Genomic DNA, 18,303 nt, shown 5'->3' with positions numbered 1-18,303 from the left:
ACGGTAACAATTGATGGAGTTTGATCAAATCAGTTGGATTAATTAGCGAATGCTATTAAAATTTTAGGAAAAAGTTTAAAAAATTCAAATATATATATATATATATATATATATATATATATATATTAGAGAAAATTACATTAAAATAAAACCAACTACTTAGGGGGTGTTTTGGGATTGCTTAATTTGAAACAACTTATGTTTTTCTACAAAAGTGTTTATCAACTTATTATAAGTTAGAATGGTTTAACTTTTTCAAAAACTTCTTATTACCGTTTTGACACTGGTATAAGTTGTTTATCCAAACAATCAAAAGTGCTTATTAGGCGCTACATCGGAATAAGTCAATAAGTTGTTTTCATAAGTAATTCCAAACATCCCTTAAAGTTAATGTTGAAACCTTTTTTACGAAGGAAAAGAAAGTAAATGGAGGGAAAGAGGAGGAAAGTAAAAAAAACCGTGTTCTCAAAACTTTTTTAGGAGAGAAAGGAAATGAAGCGGAAAAAAAAAAATCATAAGTTTCTTTCCAAAACTTTTACCCCAGATGTATAAGGAAAGGGAAAAAAGGGAAAACAATTTAAAACTAGTTAGAAAATTATAAAAATACTCAACCTTTCGTAATAAATAATATATTTTTAAAGGTTATATTTGTAAAAAAAACACATTTTCTATTTGTTTTCCATTTTCCTTTCTTTTTAAAAATAAAAAGAATTATTTTTCTTTCATTTCTTTTCTAATAAAATTGGAGAAGACAACGTAGTTGAATATATAGACAAAAAAATTGATTCAATACTCAATATAATGATCTGAAAAGTTGGTTTCATTTTAATTAAACTGATGTTATATCTGTCCGTTGGTTGAGTACGTAATAATTAACAGACGAAACAAAAATATATGCTAATATGGCTTTGCTAGTCATGGGTAGAATGTGAACACGAATGATGTCTCATAATTTTTGGCATTTTGAGGACACAAATAATATTTTCTCTTGAGAATCATATATTATCAAGCTAGAACAACATAACACAAATAGCAAAATTAGGATTTTTGATTCAGGATGATAATAATAGAGACCAAGATAACTTTAGTTTGTCCTCTAACATGTATAGGAATGATGAGACCCTAAATTTTGGTTAATTATTATGTATTTATAATATTTAATAATATGATTAAATCTAAAAATATTCGATATTGGACTCATTTTGAAAGTATTGATAAGACGATTATAAAAAACAATTTTTAATGCATTTTAGTTTATGTATAATTATGTATTTAATATGATAAATGTATAAAAAGAAAAATAAGGGATTTATATGTCTATATATATAATATAGATAGATATAATATAGATAAAGGTGGAAAATGAAAAATTAAATATTAGGGATCAAAATTAAGTTTTAAAAATAATTTATTTATTTATGATATTTAATAATAGGGTTAAGTCAAAAAATATTCAATATTTGAGCTCATTTTAAAAGTACTGATGAGACCATGAGACGATTATAATGGTATAATTTATAAAATAAGAAATGTATCTTTTAATATATTTTAGTTCATGTATGATTATTTATGTTGATATGATAAAAAAGTGTAAAATGAAAAATGAAAAAGTAAAATGATATGAAATGAATTAAATAACTAATTAAAAATATAATTAAAAATTTAAAAATAATTTGATCTTAGTATCATCTTGGGACGCCGGACGCATGGATCGTGGGTGTGAGAAGTTGGTTTTCATATAAATTAAAGAAATTATAAAATATTCATAAAATCTTGTACTCTTAAATTTTCAAGATAACTGCAATCTTGAAAGTCCTTAATAAGCTGCTCTTAAACCTGTACATTCATAACTTCTCTTTTTAATATAATACAGGTAGTATAGACAAGGGGCGTAAAATAGAAAATAAAAAATTAAGATATTACAAATAGGCATTAAAAACAATCCATTATGTATTTATGTTACTTAATAATATAATTAAATCAAAAAATATTAAATATCAGACTTATTTTGAAGGTATTGATGAGATCATGAGACGATTATAATGATATAATTTATAAAAAAGAAACGTATTTTTTAATGTGATGCATCAAATTTATATCTCTTAAAAATTCAACAATAACCGTTTAACATGTTTTATAATATAGTATACATAGATAAATGTGTAAAATGAACATGTATAGATATGAAACAAATTAATTCGTATATATTTAATAGTATTATTAAATCAAAACATATTTAATATTTATCCCAATTTGAATATATTGACGAGACGATTACAATTGTATAATTTGTAAAAAAAGAAGCGTATCTTTTAAATAAATTTTACTTCATATATGATTTTTTTATTAACTTGGATATTCAACCTGTTTTGCGAGCCGACTAATCCCAAGGCAACCACCTGTTTTGTAGGTGGTCCGGAGTCACCGCATTTGAACCTCCGTGGCCACAATGAAATTTTTGTTTCTCCTTGGATTTGAACCTGGGACCTCCTGGTACTTTTGACATTTGGAGCCAAACTTAAACCAACCATATACCACCCTTGTGGTTCATATATGATTATTTGTGTTAATGATATTAAATGAAAAGTGAAAAAGTAAAAAGTAAAAGTAAATCAAATCATTAATAATAAGAGTATAAAATGTAATTTTAAAACCGAAGAGAGTTGAGGCTAACGATTTGAAAAGGAGGTTGAAAATGATTTAGGGGGTGTTTGAGATTGCTTATTTGAAAAACTTACGTTTTTTTTTACAAAAGTTCTTATCAACTTATTATAAGTTAGAATGGTTTAGCTTTTTAAAAAACTTTTTATTACCGGTTTGACACCGGTAAACTGTTTATCCAAACACTAAAAAATATTTATTATTGGTGTCATATTAAAATAAGTCAATAAATTATTTTTATAAGCAATTACAAACACCCTTGATATTAACCGTAAAATAAACAATTTAAAGATCTGACATTTAATATCAAAATCGATTTAAAGGCAAAAATTTAAAGGAAAATTCAAATAAAAAAATAACGACCGGGGCTCCATTTTGAGCTCTGACCGGACTTTGTACAACGCCGACACGTATCATCTGCCACCTCCACTCCGACGACAACCGCCGTCTCTATCCACATTCCACCTTACTCCACTCCTACACCATCACCCTCATCACCGTCTCTATCCACCATATTCCACTCGTATTATAACCGGAATAAATCCAAGGTACTACAAATTTTTTCATCATCTTCTTCTTCCTCTTTGTATTTGTCGATGTGATTTTCTCATTATAAGGTAAGTAGATCAAGAAGCCAGGCGTTGGCATGTTCAGAATCATCACCAAGCTCTCAGTAATGGCTTCCGAGAAGTTCGAATTTTGATGGCAGGGAGCTTTACACGCCTCCTGTCATCTTTGCCATGGTCGATGATGGCGTCTTCCTTTTGGCCACACCACCAACTTCTCCTTTCTGCGAACCCTAGGCATCTTCTCGGACTCTCGGTTGTGTAAGTCGATCATTATAGATATACATTGATCACCTGCCAGGATCTTATCGCACTTCACATATTCATTTAAATTAGTATTTTGTGGCTAAAATTGAGGTGTTATTTATGCTGTTGAATTTTATAGTCGACGGTTATCATGATGATTGATCAAGCTCCTGCTGTGGATCACCATCCCCTTGCATATTTGATTGACGATTTTGCTTTTCCTGTTGTTGATGTATGCGCTTTGAACTATATCCGGAGCAGACTTAGAGTAATCGGATTCAGTTTCGGAATTGAGAGGTATGAATCATGATCTTCTTACTGAAATAGTGGTCACTTCTCTAGTTGATTCCTTAATTCCATATCAGTGATTGTGAGGTTGTGTTTCATCATGTTTAGGATCTCAATTTTTGTTGGTGATTTTAGTGAAATCATTGGTTCATTTTATTTAATTCAGTTTACAAGAGAATATGGGGTTGGTGGTTAAGCTATACTACGGGCTAGGAGGTGTGGAGTGCACACTCGGTATACAAAAGGAGATCAGTTTATAACTTCTGCCTCTACACTTTTACTGCTTTTTTGCCACCATTTTTTTGTATATCTGCTCCATGCACTTCTTGTAATGCTCTTTGTCATTCCTTCCACAATGTCTAGCAGCTCATGTGAAATCCCATGGTTTATCATAAAACATTTACGCTATTAATTCCACACTAATGCAAGCCACATGACTGAAAATGAAGAGCATAAGTCAAAGAATCCTCCCTTCTGACAAGCATCTTTAATCTTGTCCATGGTAGCTCCTCCCTCTTTACCTTTCAGCTTCTCCATGAAAATCAAAGGGAAGTTCCCATCTCTTTGTTTCTGCATAATCTTTGTTATACCTTGTCATGCATGTTTGGTTGGTTACATCTGATGAACAATGCAGAATGTTGTCTTTCAATTTTTTATAGGAGATGAAGTAGCCTTTAAGATAAATAGGATGTAATGGGCACATGCCTGTCCATGAAAGGTCATGCGGATTGGAAACAGAAGTTGTAAAATCTGATCCATCTGGGGAATAGTTTGTGTTTGCTTTACAGTCTGAACCATAAAATAACCAAAATTAAGGTTTACTTGTTAAAAAAGTACAAGTTATAATTGCACAAACATGAGAAATAAGTGTGTTGCATAGTGGACATTCCATTCCAATTTTTTTCATCCTCTTTAGTTGGATAGGATTTAAGGACCTTTGGCAGCTAAACGGTAACTTATGGCTTCTAAAATGGAAGAGCAACCTCAATGTTGAAATTTTAAGAACCACCTTCAGCACTATTTGAATAACTAATAAGGATGTCCGATAAGAACCTTGAATTTTATTTTGGGATCATGGTTTGGACCTGGAAACATGTACCTCAGCATTAAATAGAACGATGATTTTGCATTTCAAGAGATGAAGCAAAAGACGACAAAACCATTTTTGTCACATTGCAATGAATAGTAAGCACACTTAACCTGCTAAAATGACTAAAATAATGAGATAAAACTCTTCTTGACACCGCATAGAGATGAGAAAAGGAAAATATGTGTAGTTCTCAGTTGTTTGACGCTCGACATCTAAGCTTTTGCAACGGAACCGGAAATGACATTAGATTCTGCTGCTTTCATGGCTTCAAACCTTAGTTCCTTTGCCTGGAACTTCAACCTTAGTTCCTTTGCCTGGAACTTTGCCTGGGTAAACTTGTTCATTCTCTGCTGGTTCCTTCTCCACAACTGCTTTTGCTGGATAGATCACAGCATCATTCCCTGGGTTGTAGAAAGATGCAATTGACATTCTTGTTCCATCTGTTTGAGCAATAACTCGGTGCATCACGCTCTTGTACTTCCCATTGGTAATCACCTGCTCCAAGCATTAAGCCACTCAGATTTTCATTTTTAATGATGTTTCATAATTCTCTTTGATGAATTTGATTTTTTTCATTGGCGTAGGAAAGGTCAAGTCTTACCTCAATCTGGTCACCAAGGTTGATGACAATGGAATGGCGCATAGGTGAAACATTGATCCACTCACCATCCTTGAGTAGCTGGAGACCGCTGACTTTATCATCTTGGAAGAGCAAAATGATGCCACCGGCATCACTATGTGCTCTGAGTCCCTTGATTAAATCTGGGGTGGGGCATGGTGGGTAGTTGCTAACCTTGGTTCCAAAGTTTGGACCCTTTGATCCATGGAATGCTTTCTTGAGGTATCCTTTGTCCAATCCAAGATTCTCGCATAGCAAGTCTAAAAGTTCCTCTGCCAGATTTTCTAGTTTACAAGCAAAATCCTTCATTAATCTCCTGCATAATCATTCCATAGAAACACAATGATTTGCAGTATATGGAAGGAGGTGAATTTGCTGAATGATAGAATTAATTACATATGTATTGTTTTCTTGTTTACCTGTATTCATCCCCAAGATCAGGTATTTCGGAGACGTTGGAGGTGGGGAGATGACGCAGGAAGAAAGTGCTCTCCCAGTCCATATTGGTAACTTCGGTCTTAACACCTTCTAATGCTTTGGCTGCCACCGTTTCTTTAAACCTCTGTTCCATACACTTCTTGTAGTGCTCTTTTGTCATTCTTTCCACAGTGTCCAACAGCTCATGCGAAATCCCATGGTTCACCAACTAGACATACATACAACATATACACAATAAAATCCACACTGAAACTACCATTTGTGTGTGCAGTCTTTTGTTCTGGGCAAATGGGAATTTGAACCCATGACCCCACCATAAATTGCTATAGTTACATGTTTGATGTTGAAAAGAATACGAGATACCTCAAAGAATCCCCAGTTCTCACAAGCATCCTTAATCTTGTCCATGGTGGCTCCTCTCTCTTCGCCATTTAGCTTCTTCATGTTGATCAAAGGGAAGTTCTCCATCTCTTTGATTATGCTCTATATTTCTTCTGCCTTTTGTTGTGTGTTTGTTTTATTACTTCTTATGAAGAATGCAGAATGTTCTGTTTCCTATTTATAGGAGATTCAGGTATCTTTCACGACAAATTAGGCATGCTCGAGTAAGGTGGCAAAGATTGGAAACTAAGAAAAGTTTGACTCATTTAGGGCTACCTGACATACAAAGCTTCTGGACGCTAAAAGGTATTTCTCTTTATTAAAATAATTACAACATTTTATTTGTCATATATTTAGTTATTATTCAAATATATCAATTTCCCTCGATAAAAATATTAAAAATAATCTGGAGGGCCATAAACAATATAATCATTATGTTGTAATGATTACTGATTAGTTCTATAAGGACGCTAAAAAATTTATTGAATTTCTTTTGGAACGAAGAAAGTTAACATTTTTTGTTATTAAAATGTATTTTAGATATTTGATAAATGCTTTTATTGAAGTATTGTGATTTTTATTGAATGCGAATAATTTGTAAGGGCATATGATGTAAGAAATTAAGTATGCATTGCACATAGACATTCCATTTTAAAATTTCCATCTTTGCCTTGTTAATCACATTGTCGATGTTAAGGTAGATATAAATAATTGTGAGGACCTACTTTGAAGGCAAAATGGATTTTATGGCTGCTAAAATATTTAGTTTTATATTCTCTTCCATTTTGAATTATATGCAAACGTTTCTTGTATGGGTCGTTCGGAAATAAAAATAACACGTTTCTTTCAGATAAGATTTCAACTCAAATCTGTCTTTTTTGCTCATTAATAATCATTACTGAATATTTGTGGTATTGGTTTTGGATCATAATTCTGTAAATTTTCTCGCTATGGAGAAATATTTTGGATACTTGATTATTAGTCAAACACAATTGTTAAAACCATATGTAATGTTTTACTTATTTTGGAAGAGAGAGGGATCACGACTTCTGTCTGTCCGTTATGAGCTTATGCAACATCTTCCATCTCAATATCGATGCTATTATTGTCATATGGGTAATTTTTAACTTGAAATTTGAATTTTCAAACAAACACAACATCTATTACAAAATAATAATTTATGATGCTTACTTTTTTTAAACAATGTTCTGTTTTGTAATTTGAGAAGTCCTACTTGTATTATAATTTTGTTGTTCAAAGATAGATTTGGATATGGATGATGGATTTAAGAACCTTTCAATGGATGACAAGATAAGGATGTATTGTATCTTCACATGCTTTTTAAATGTCATTAGCAAATGCATTATAAAATAGATCTTGTTGAAGTATATATAATCTATATACCACAAAGACACACGCACACTCACCATTAGTGAGTCTTAAACTCGTGACCTCCATGGAGGCTAGGGTCTACCAGTAACCTTAATACCGATAGGCCAATGACCTTTTGATATTTTTTCTTAATTGGTGAATAATGTTTTTTGAATTTGTTTTTATATCGTCACATAGTTTTGGAGTAATGATGAAAATATGCATGGAACCCAGGCCCTGTTATGTATTTGGGCAAAGTCTTCCCACTCCTTTGCCAATTGAGCTACACGCCAGAGGCAAATAATTGATTATTTTACAATATAGCGTTTTTGTATATTCTGATATATGTTGCTTAGAGAAATATTTGATTATTAAGTAAAGATATGTTGCAATTAATTACAAAAATATCAAATTCCTAACACATGCATACCAATATTTGAGAATTAATGGTTGTAGTGTTTCATATTCATAATATATTATTAGATTATGAGGGAGGTAGGAAAAAACACTTAGGTAACCATTAGTGCAAAATTGCGTCGTTTTGATGGTAAATTGATTATAATTTTAGTAATAAAAATATATAAAAAAAATGATGACGAACAACTACAAATTGATGAATAGATGTATGCTAGTGATAAAAATTACGAGAAATTATGAATAGATGGAAAACCACGAGCTTGTAATAAAAAACTAGTAGCTGGTAACATGAACCTAGAAAAGAATGACACCTCATTATCGTTTTATATAAATTGCCTTAATCTAAGTATCCTTGATGATTCATTCACTTCTACTTCCATGAACAAAACAAAATGTCATTCACTTGAACGCAAATACGTCGTAAATGAGCATTGAACTTTTATGTTTTCGTGTTGACATTATTGAACAAAAAAAATGATTGCATGTTTGGATATTTGTAATGGTATGGATTACATTATTTGATCTATTCGTATACAAATTAGCTAATTTAAGGTAAAATCAAATGAGTTTGATAAGGCAATAAACTGTAAAGAATATGTGGAACCTTATTAGATTACTCTTCCAAAAAGCCTTTGAGGAGGTTCCAACATATATAGGGAAATAAATGGTCCAAGTCCAACCGATATAGGACCCCTAACACGCCCCCTCCAACGGAAGCTAGACGGGCACAAATTCTCCCGTGTTTTAAGAGTGGCTAGACGAGTAGATACTGTTGCAGAGTGTCGAGTGCCTGGAATGGTAGGTCTTGGTTTTGTTACCATGTCAGAATATTTGGAACTCCATTAGATTACTCTCCAAATGAGCCCTTGAGGAGAGAAAGGAGGTTCCAACATATATAGAGGATAAACGGTACAAGTCTAGCCGATGTGGGATTCTAATAGAAAATGTTTGCCATTTTTCGTTAACAGAAGTATATACCATCAGCCATTGGATGCTTATGTCTTGTTTGGTACAGTGGAATGAAATTGCAAATGAATATAATGGACAAGTAAACAAAGCGAGCACTGTAATGTGATGGGTCACTACCATTCATTATTGTCTTTGGTTGGCTTTCAGTAATAGGTGACAAAATGGCAAGTTGGGTAGTGGGTCTGGGTTGAATGGACAAATGTTTAGGCTGGGTCAAAACAGGGGTCGATTCGAGATGACCCGCCAACTCCTTTTTTCCTTTATTATAAAATTTTATAAATACTTAATATATTAAATATGATCACATTATTAAAATTACAATCCATTCTTTTCAATGTATGAAGTAGTAAACATTCAAATATGCTTTAAGCAACTTTTAAACCATTTGAGCCGTCTCCTTTTTAGGTAAAAATTTTAATTGTAACCATTTGACCCGTTAACAATAAAATAGAACCCGAATCGGTTCGTTCTTATGTACACGGGTTGAATTTGTCACCTCTAGCTTATAGGAATGATTTCATTGTTTGATATGCACTAAACATGTGAAGCCTTTGTTTAGACATCTTATGGGACCAAATTATATTTTCAGTATATCAAGTACTTAACATTTTGGTCAATTTAACTTATGTGGACCAATAACTTTTGGAGGAGTTGAGTACATTATGCTGGGGACATATGCTTACCTTTCATAATCGAAGTAGAAACTGCGTCATCTTGTTTGAGATGTATCTAAAGCATTTCTTTTATTGGTCTTCAATTTTATTACGTAACGCTTTTATATTCTAACATTTTATCACTAAACTTTTTATAAACGAAAACTTGGTCTCTTGCTGTACAACAGCATGCTGAAATTTGCATCATGTACTATAGCATTGAGTTTGATTGTGATGGTGAAATGTTTGCTTCTGCTGGAAAGTTTTTCACTTCTCGATGGTGAGTTTTCCACTTCTTGATGGTGTACAACAGCATACTGAGTTTTGCATTATGTGCTTCAAGGCGTATAAAAGGTTTTTCACCTCTTGATGGTGAGTTTTCCATTCCAGATTCTTTTCTTTAATAGTAATAATGGCTGAGTATGGCCTGACAATGTACTCAGTTTCAGAAAGATTGATATTTCATAATATTCAAGTATCAAAAAAGCTACTTATTAGGTATTATGAACAACTGAAAATTGGTGAGAGAAGGATAAGTAGGGTGGATATTTGTATGTCAAAATCAGTAATGTTGTTGTCGTTAGATATTCTTGTGAAATGGCTTTAATTGATTGCAACTGTAAGTTCTTGGTATCTTGCAATTCTTTTCTGTTTTGTTGCTTGTGCACCTCTGTAGTCATGACGCTAAAACATCTTCAAGTTGTGAAAATGTAAATACTTACTGGTTCCAAATGTGGATGCTCATGATTTCAGTGATACCTTACTTGCAGGTTGATAATAATCCCTCAGAAGTAACACTGCCCTTTATGGAGATGCCCACACAATCAACGGTTAGTTACTTGAACTGGTACAAGCATATAAATAGCCATATATCCACAGTGATTGAACTGGAACAAGCATATAAATAGCCATATATTCACAGTGATTGCCCTCGGGCGTGTAGCTCAGTTGGCAAAGGGGTGGAACAACTTTGCTCAAATACACAACAGGTTCAAGTTTGAATCCTGCAGGAAACGGGCTTGAACCCCTCCTCTAGCCTCAGCCGCAGAGTCTGCTCTGAAATGCCTCCTCACACGTGGTTCCTAGGGGGCGGGTTCCTTGTGGGGCCAGTCAGGGTTGCTGATAATCAACCTTTGCTCAAATATCCAGCAGTGATTATGAAAGAATAATAACTGTTTGGGATATGAACCGAACATGTAATTGGGATGCTGGTTACAAGGTGAATTTCAATGCTTCCATATAAGGTTTTGCATAGGTATAGAAAACAACAAAATCCTTCTATTAAGAGCTGTGTTGATTATTTTGTTTGATTCTGCACATTCAGAGTGATGCAATACGAAGAGCACGACAAACGGGTCCGGAGTGTTGATTCTTACCACTTAGAACCATCAATACTATCAGGTACTGATATTTGTAAGGCACTATCATACCATATTTTCTCCTTATCAGTTCACCAATTTCATGCATGTTCGTTTTTGTTAAAAACCTTGTAGTTTATCTCTCTTGATAGTTAGTAATTGTGGTCTAAATGTTTTAAGTCTACATCTTCAGTGAATTTGGGGCTTGGAGACTTGTACAAGCAACTACTTTGTATGAAATGAATGAAATGTTTGACTTGACTAGTTGCCTTCATAGCAGAAGTTCTCATTCCCAATTCCCTTGTGCGCAACCTTCTAGCTACCATTTACTATTTTGACTAGAGCATAAAGCTTAAGAATCAAGTCTGTTGCATAGTGGACATTTCATCAGAATTAAACGAGGGTGCTATGAACAGAATGATGATTTTGCATTTCAAGAGATGAAACAAAAAAACAATAGTACCGTTTTTGTCACTTTGCAATGAATTGTAAGAACACTTAACCTACGAAAATGACTAAAATAATGAGATAAAACTCTTCTCAACACCGCGTAGAGATGAGAAAAGGAAAATATATGTAGTTCTCTATTGTTTGACACTTGACATCTATTTGTCTAAGCTGTTGCAACGGAACCGCAATTGACATTAGATTCTGCTGCTTTCATGGCTTCAAACCTCGGTTCCTTCGCCTGGAACTTCATGCCAGCATATAGTTTCATGTAATCATCAAATACGAATTTTGGGTAAACTCGTTCACTCTCTGCTGGTTCCGTTTCCACCAATGCTTTTGCTGGATAGATCACAGCATCATTCCCTGGGTTGTAGAAAGATGCAATTGACATTCTTGTTCGATCTGTTTGAGCAATAACTCTGTGCATCACACTCTTGTACTTCCCGTTGGTAATCACCTGCGATCCATGCAATAAACCAGTCAGATTTTCATTTTTAATGATGTTCCATTATTCTCCTTCATGATTTTGATTTTTTTATTTTTACTAGTGTAGGACGGGGTCAAGTCTTACCTCAATCTGGTCACCAAGGTTGATGACAATGGAATGGCGCATGGGTGGAACATTGATCCATTCACCGTCCTTAAGGAGCTGGAGACCGCTGACTTTATCATCTTGGAAGAGCAAAATGATGCCACCGGCATCACTATGTGCTCTGAGTCCTTTGATCAAATCTGGGGTCGGGCATGGTGGGTAGTTGCTAACCTTGGTTCCAAAATTTGGACCCTTAGATCCATTGAATGCTTTCTTCAGGTATCCTTTCTCCAATCCAAGATTCTCACATAGCAAGTCCAAAAGTTCCTCTGCTAACTTCTCTAGTTTACCAGCAAAATCCTTCATTAATGTCCTGCATAATCATCACATAGAAACACAATCATTTGGAGTATACAGAATGAGGTCAAATTTGCTGAATTATATACGTAACTACATATGTATTGGTTTTTTGTTTACCTGTATTCATCCCCAAGATCAGGTATTTCAGAGACGTTGGAGGTGGGGAGATGACGCAGGAAGAAAGTGCTCTCCCAATCCATGTTGGTAACTTCTGTCTTAACACCTTGTAAAGCTTTGGTTGCCACCATTTCCTTAAACCTCTGTTCCATACACTTCTTGTAGTGCTCTTTCGTCATTTTTTCCACCATGTCCAGTAGCTCATGCGAAATCCCATGGTTCACCAACTATACATACATACAACATATACACCATAAAATCCACACTGAAAACGACCATCTGTGTGTGCAGTGTTCTGTTCTGGGCAAATGGGAATTTGAACCCATGATCCCACCATAAACTGTTAAAGTTATATGTTTGATGTTGAATAGAATGAGAGATACCTCAAAGAATCCCCAGTTCTCACAAGCATCCTTAATCTTGTCCAAGGTGGCTCCTCTCTCTTCGCCATTCAGCTTCTTCATGTTGATCAAAGGGAAGTTCTCCATCTCTTTGATTATGCTGTATAATTCTTCTGCCTTTTGTTCTGTGTTTGTTTTATTACTTCTTATGAGGAATGCAGAATGTTTGGTTTCCTATTTATAGGAGATTCAGGTATCTTTCAAGACAAAATTAGGCATGCTCACGTAAGGTGGCAAAGATTGGAAACGAAGAAAAGTTTGACTCATTTGGGGCCTACCTGACATACAAAGCTTCTGGACGCTAAAAGGTATTTCTCTCTATTAAAATAATTTTCACATTTTATTTGTCATATATTTAGTTATTATTCAAATATATCAATTTCCCTCGATAAAAATATGGAAAATAATCTTGAGGGCCATAAACAATATAATCATTATATTGTAATAATAACTGATTAGTTCTAGAAGGACCCAAAAAAATTGTTGAATTTCTTTTGGAACGAAGAAAGTTACCATTTTCTTGTTATTAAAATGTGTTTTAGATATGATAAACGATTTTATTAAGGTATTGTGATTTTTATTGAATGCTAATAATTTATAAGGGCATGTGATGTAAGAAATTAAGTATGCATTGCACATACACATTCCATACTAAAATTTCCATCCCTGACTTGTTAATCACATTGTTGATGTTAAGGTGCATATAAATAATTTGGAGGACCCACTTTGACGGCAAAATGGACTTTATGGCTGCTAAAATATTCAGTTTTATATTCTCTTACCATTTTGAAATATATGCAAACGTTTCTTGTTTGGGTCGTTTGAAAATAAAAATAACAATTTTTTTCCAGATAAGATTTCAACTCGAATTTGTTTTTTTGCGCTCATTACATAATATTTATGGTATTGATTTTGGATCATAATTTGGTAAGTTTTCTCGCTGTGGAGAAATATTTTAGATATTTGATTATTAGTCAAACCCAATTGTTAAACCATAGTAATGTTTTACTTATTTTGAAAGAGAGAGGGATCACGATTTCTGATTTACGTGCCTGTTATGAGCCTATGCAATATTTTCCTTCTCAAAAATGATGTTTTTTGTATCAAATGGGTAATTTATAACTTGAAATTTGAATTTTCAAACAAATCAGTATCTAGTGCAAAATAGTAATTTAATGCTTACTCTTTTTAAACAATGTTCTATTTTTTTAATTTGAGAACTCCTACTTGTATTATAATTTTGTTGTTCAATGTTAGATTTGGATATGGATTTAAGAACCTTTCAATGGATGACAAGATGAGGATGCATTGTATATTCACATGCTTTTTAAATGTCATTAGCAACTGCTTAAAAAATTAGTTTTTGTTGAGTATATAATATCTATATACCACAAAGACGCACACGCACTTCTTACCTTTAGTGAATCTTAAAACTCTTGACCTCCACGGAGGCTAGGCTCTACCAGTAACCTTGATAGCGCTAGGCCAATGACCATTTGATATTTTTTATTAATCGGCGAGCAATGTTTTTTTTAATTTGTTTTTATGGTCACATAATTTTGGAGAGATGATGAAAATATCCATTGAAATTTGAAAGCAAAACTTAACTTCAAAAAAGGATGTAATGATAGAACCGATTAAACACATGTTGTCATTTGCTTCGTTGTCAAATGCGTATGTTGCTTAGAGAAATAATTGATTATTTTCACTTAGAGCGTTTTTGTACATACCGATGTATGTTGCTTAGAGATATATTTGATTATTAAGTAAAGATATGTTGCAATTAGTTACAAAAATATCATATTCTTAACACATGCATACCAATATTTGAGAATTAATGGTTGTGGTGTTTTATATTCATAATATATTATTAGATTATAAGGGAGGTAGAAAGAAACACTTAGGTGAGCATTTGTGGAAGATTGTGTCGTTTTGATAGTAAATTGATGATAATTTAGTAATAAAAATATATAAAATGATGACGAACAACTGCAAATTGATAAATAGATGTATGCGAGTGATGAAAATTATGAATTAGTGATGGAAATCTATGAGGTTGTAATAAAAAACCAGTAGTTGGTAACATGAACCTAGAAAAGGATGATACCACATTATCATTTTTTATAAATTGAATTAATCCAAGTATCCTTGATGATTCATGCACTCCTACTTCCATGAAAAAACAAAATGTTATTCACCTGAAGGCAAATACGTAAAATGAGCATTGAACTTTTATGTCTTTTTGTTGACATCATTGAACAAAAAAAATGATTGCATGTTTGTGATCCTAATCGATTAATTTTTTTGATCTATTGGTATACAAATTAGCTAATTTAAGGTAAAATCAAGTGAGTTTGATTAGGCAATAAATTATAAAGAATATGTGGAACCCCATTAGATTACTCTCCAAAAAATTCCCTTGAGGAGGTTCCAACATATATAAGGAAATAAATGGCCCAATTCTATCCGATGTAGGACTCTAACATGCCCCCTCCAATGGAAGCTAAACAGGCACAAATTTTCTTCTTGTGTTAACAGGGACTAGACGGGGGAGGGGGCTAAACGAGTACGTATTGCCCCAGAGTATTGAGTTCCTAGAGTGGTAGATCTTGGTTTTGACTTTTGATACCATGTCTGAATATGTGGAACTCCATTAGATTACTCTCTAAATAGCCCTTGACGAGAGAAAGGTGGTTCCAACATATATAGAGGATAAATGGTCCAAGTCTAGCCGATGTGGGATTTTAATAGAAAAAATATTGCTTTTTTTTTCGTTAACAAAAGTATATACCATCAACCATCAGATACCTATGTCTTGTTTGGTACAATGGAATGACATCACAAATGAATGTAATGGACAAAGTAACGAAACGAGCATTATAGTGTAATGAGTCACTACAGTTCATTATTGTGTTTGGTTGGCTTATAGTAACAGGTGACAAAGTTGGGTAATGGGTCTGGGTTGAATGGACAAATGTTTAGGCCGGGTCAAAATAGAGGGTAAAGTCGGGTTGACCCGCCAACTCTTTTTTGCCTTTATTAATGAATTGCATAAATAGTTAATATATTGAATATGATCACATTATTAAAATTTTGATGCATTCTTTTTAATGTATGAAGTAGTAAACATTTAAATATGCTTTAAGCAACTTTTAAACCATTTGAGCCGTCTCCATTTTAGGTAATTTTTTTAATTGTACCCATTAACAATAAAATAGAACCTGAACCGATTTGTTTTTATGTACATGGTCACCTCTAGCTTATAGGAATGAATCAACTCATTTCATTGTTTGGTATGCATGAATAGACACATAAAGCCTTTGTTTGGAATCTAACGGAGACCAAATTGATATTTTCATTATATCAAGTACTTAACATTTTGGTCAATTTAACTTGTCTGGAACAATAACTTTTGGAGGAGTTGGGGACATATGCTTACCTTTCATAATCATAGACTCATAGTATAAACTGCATCATCTTGTTTGGGATGTATCTAAAGCATTTGTTTCATTGGTTTTTTTATTTCTACGTGAAGCTTTTATTTTCGAACATATTATCACTAAATTTCTCTTTTAGAAATGAAACCATGACATTGAGTTTGATTGTGATGGTGAAATGTTTGCTTCTGCTGGAGTTTCAAGGCGTATAAAGGTTTTTCACTTCTTGATGGTGAGATTTTCACTCCAGATTCTTCCCTGTAATAGTAATAATGGCTGGGTTTGGCCTGAGAATGTACTCAGTTTCAGAAAGAGTGATGCTCGTAATGTTAAAGTATTAACAAAGCGATTTATTAGGTATATGAACAACCGAAAATTGGTGGGAAAAGGATAAATAGGGTGGATAATTTATACATCAAAACCAGTAATATTGTTGTCGTTAGATATTCTTGTGAAATGGCTTTAATTACAACTGTTAAGTTCTTGGTATCTTCCAATTCTTTTCTGTTTTGTTACTTGTGCACCTCTATAGTCATGACACTCTAAAACATCTTCAGAATGTTGCGAAAATGTAAATACTTACTGGTTCTGTATTTGGATGCTCGTGATTTCAGTGCTACCTTACTTTCAGGTCGATATTAATCCCCCAGAAGTACACTGCCCTTTATGAAGATCCCACACAATCAAACCTTAGTTACTTGAGCTGGAACAAGCATATAAATAGCCATATATCCACAGTGATTGGCTTGGGCATGTAGCTCAGTTGGCAAAGGGGTGGAGCGGCTTTGCTCAAATACGCCATAAGTTCAAGCCGTTAAAGCTTGAATCCCTCCGCTAGCCTCAGTCGCTTAGTCAGCTCTGAAATGCCTCCTCTGGGGTTCTTAGGGGGCAGATTCCTTGTGGAGCTAGTCAGGGTTGCTGGTATTCAACCTTTTGCTCAAATATCCAGCAGTGATTATGGAAGAATAATAACTGTCTGGGATATGAACCCAACATGTAATTGGATGCTGGTTACAGGTGAATTCCAATGCATTCCAGTGCTTCCATATAAGGTTTTGCATATGTATATGCAACCCTTCTATTAAGAGCTGTGTTGATTATTTTGTTTAATTCTGCACATTGAGAGTGTGGTGGAGTATGAAGAGCACGATAAGGTCTGAAGTGTTGATTCTTAACGCATAGAACTGTCAATGCTATCAGGTACTGATATTTGTAAGGCGTTATCATACCATATTTTCTCCTTATAAGTTTACCGATTTTATGCATGTTCATATTTGGTAAAAACGTAGTAGACTATCTATCTTGATAGTCAGTAATTGTGGTCTAGATGTTTTAAGTCTATATCTTTGACGAATTGGTGGCTTGCAGACTTATACAAGCAACTACTTTGTATGAAATGAGTGAAATGTTTGCCTTGACTAGTTGACTTCATAAGAACCAAGTATGTTGCATAGTGAGATTTCATCAGTGAGTGAATGACTAAACGAGGGTGCTATGAACAGAACAATGATTTTGCATTTCAAGAGATGAGACAAAAACAACAGTACTGTTTTTTAGACTTTGCAATGAATTGTAAACACACTTAACCTGCTAGACGAAAATAATGTGACAGAACTCTACCCAACACCATATAGAGATGAGAAAAGGAAAATTTATGTAGTTCTCTGTTGTTTGATGCTTGATATTTAAGCTGTTGCAACAGAACCAGAAGTGACATTAGATTCTGCTGCTTTCATGGCTTCAAACCTCGGTTCCTTCGCCTGGAACTTCAAGCCAGCATATAGTTTCATGTAATCATCAAATACGAATTTTGGGTAAACTCCTTCACTCTCTGCTGGTTCCTTTTCCACCAACGCTTTTGCTGGATAGATCACAGCATCATTCCCTGGGTTGTAGAAAGATGCAATTGACATTCTTGTTCGATCTGTTTGAGCAATAACTCTGTGCAT

General features: G+C 33.7%; 2 protein-coding genes, 1 long non-coding RNA gene and 1 pseudogene across 3 annotated transcripts; 1 reads left to right on the top strand and 3 right to left on the bottom strand.

Annotated features, from left to right (window-relative positions):
• Positions 1-5,063: 5,063 nt before the first annotated feature.
• Positions 5,064-6,389, bottom strand: LOC112516543 (annotated as a pseudogene).
• A 571-nt stretch (positions 6,390-6,960) lies between these two features.
• On the top strand, positions 6,961-12,147 carry LOC112516545. The gene is made up of 3 exons (XR_003069610.1): positions 6,961-10,918; positions 11,024-11,100; positions 12,061-12,147. It is a non-coding gene; the product is annotated as an uncharacterized LOC112516545 (long non-coding RNA).
• LOC112516542 (1-aminocyclopropane-1-carboxylate oxidase 1-like) lies at positions 11,504-13,564 on the bottom strand. The gene is made up of 4 exons (XM_025123632.1): positions 12,900-13,564; positions 12,517-12,743; positions 12,079-12,412; positions 11,504-11,964 (listed from the first exon to the last, which is right to left on the bottom strand). The coding sequence occupies exons 1-4, from the start codon at positions 13,002-13,004 to the stop codon at positions 11,671-11,673; spliced, it is 960 nt and encodes a 319-aa protein (XP_024979400.1). The 5' UTR covers positions 13,005-13,564; the 3' UTR covers positions 11,504-11,670.
• Positions 13,565-18,039: 4,475 nt separating this feature from the next.
• Positions 18,040-18,297, bottom strand: LOC112516544 (1-aminocyclopropane-1-carboxylate oxidase-like). Its single transcript, XM_025123634.1, has one exon. The coding sequence runs from the start codon at positions 18,265-18,267 to the stop codon at positions 18,040-18,042; it is 228 nt and encodes a 75-aa protein (XP_024979402.1). The 5' UTR covers positions 18,268-18,297.
• Between the last annotated feature and the right edge of the window lie 6 nt (positions 18,298-18,303).

The sequence above is a fragment of the Cynara cardunculus genome, assembly GCF_001531365.2.
Source record: "Cynara cardunculus var. scolymus isolate 2C chromosome LG 8, CcrdV1, whole genome shotgun sequence".
In the NCBI taxonomy this organism is placed as follows: domain Eukaryota; kingdom Viridiplantae; phylum Streptophyta; class Magnoliopsida; order Asterales; family Asteraceae; genus Cynara; species Cynara cardunculus.
Note: the sequence above shows the minus strand (reverse complement) of the source record. Positions and strands in the feature narration are given on the sequence as shown.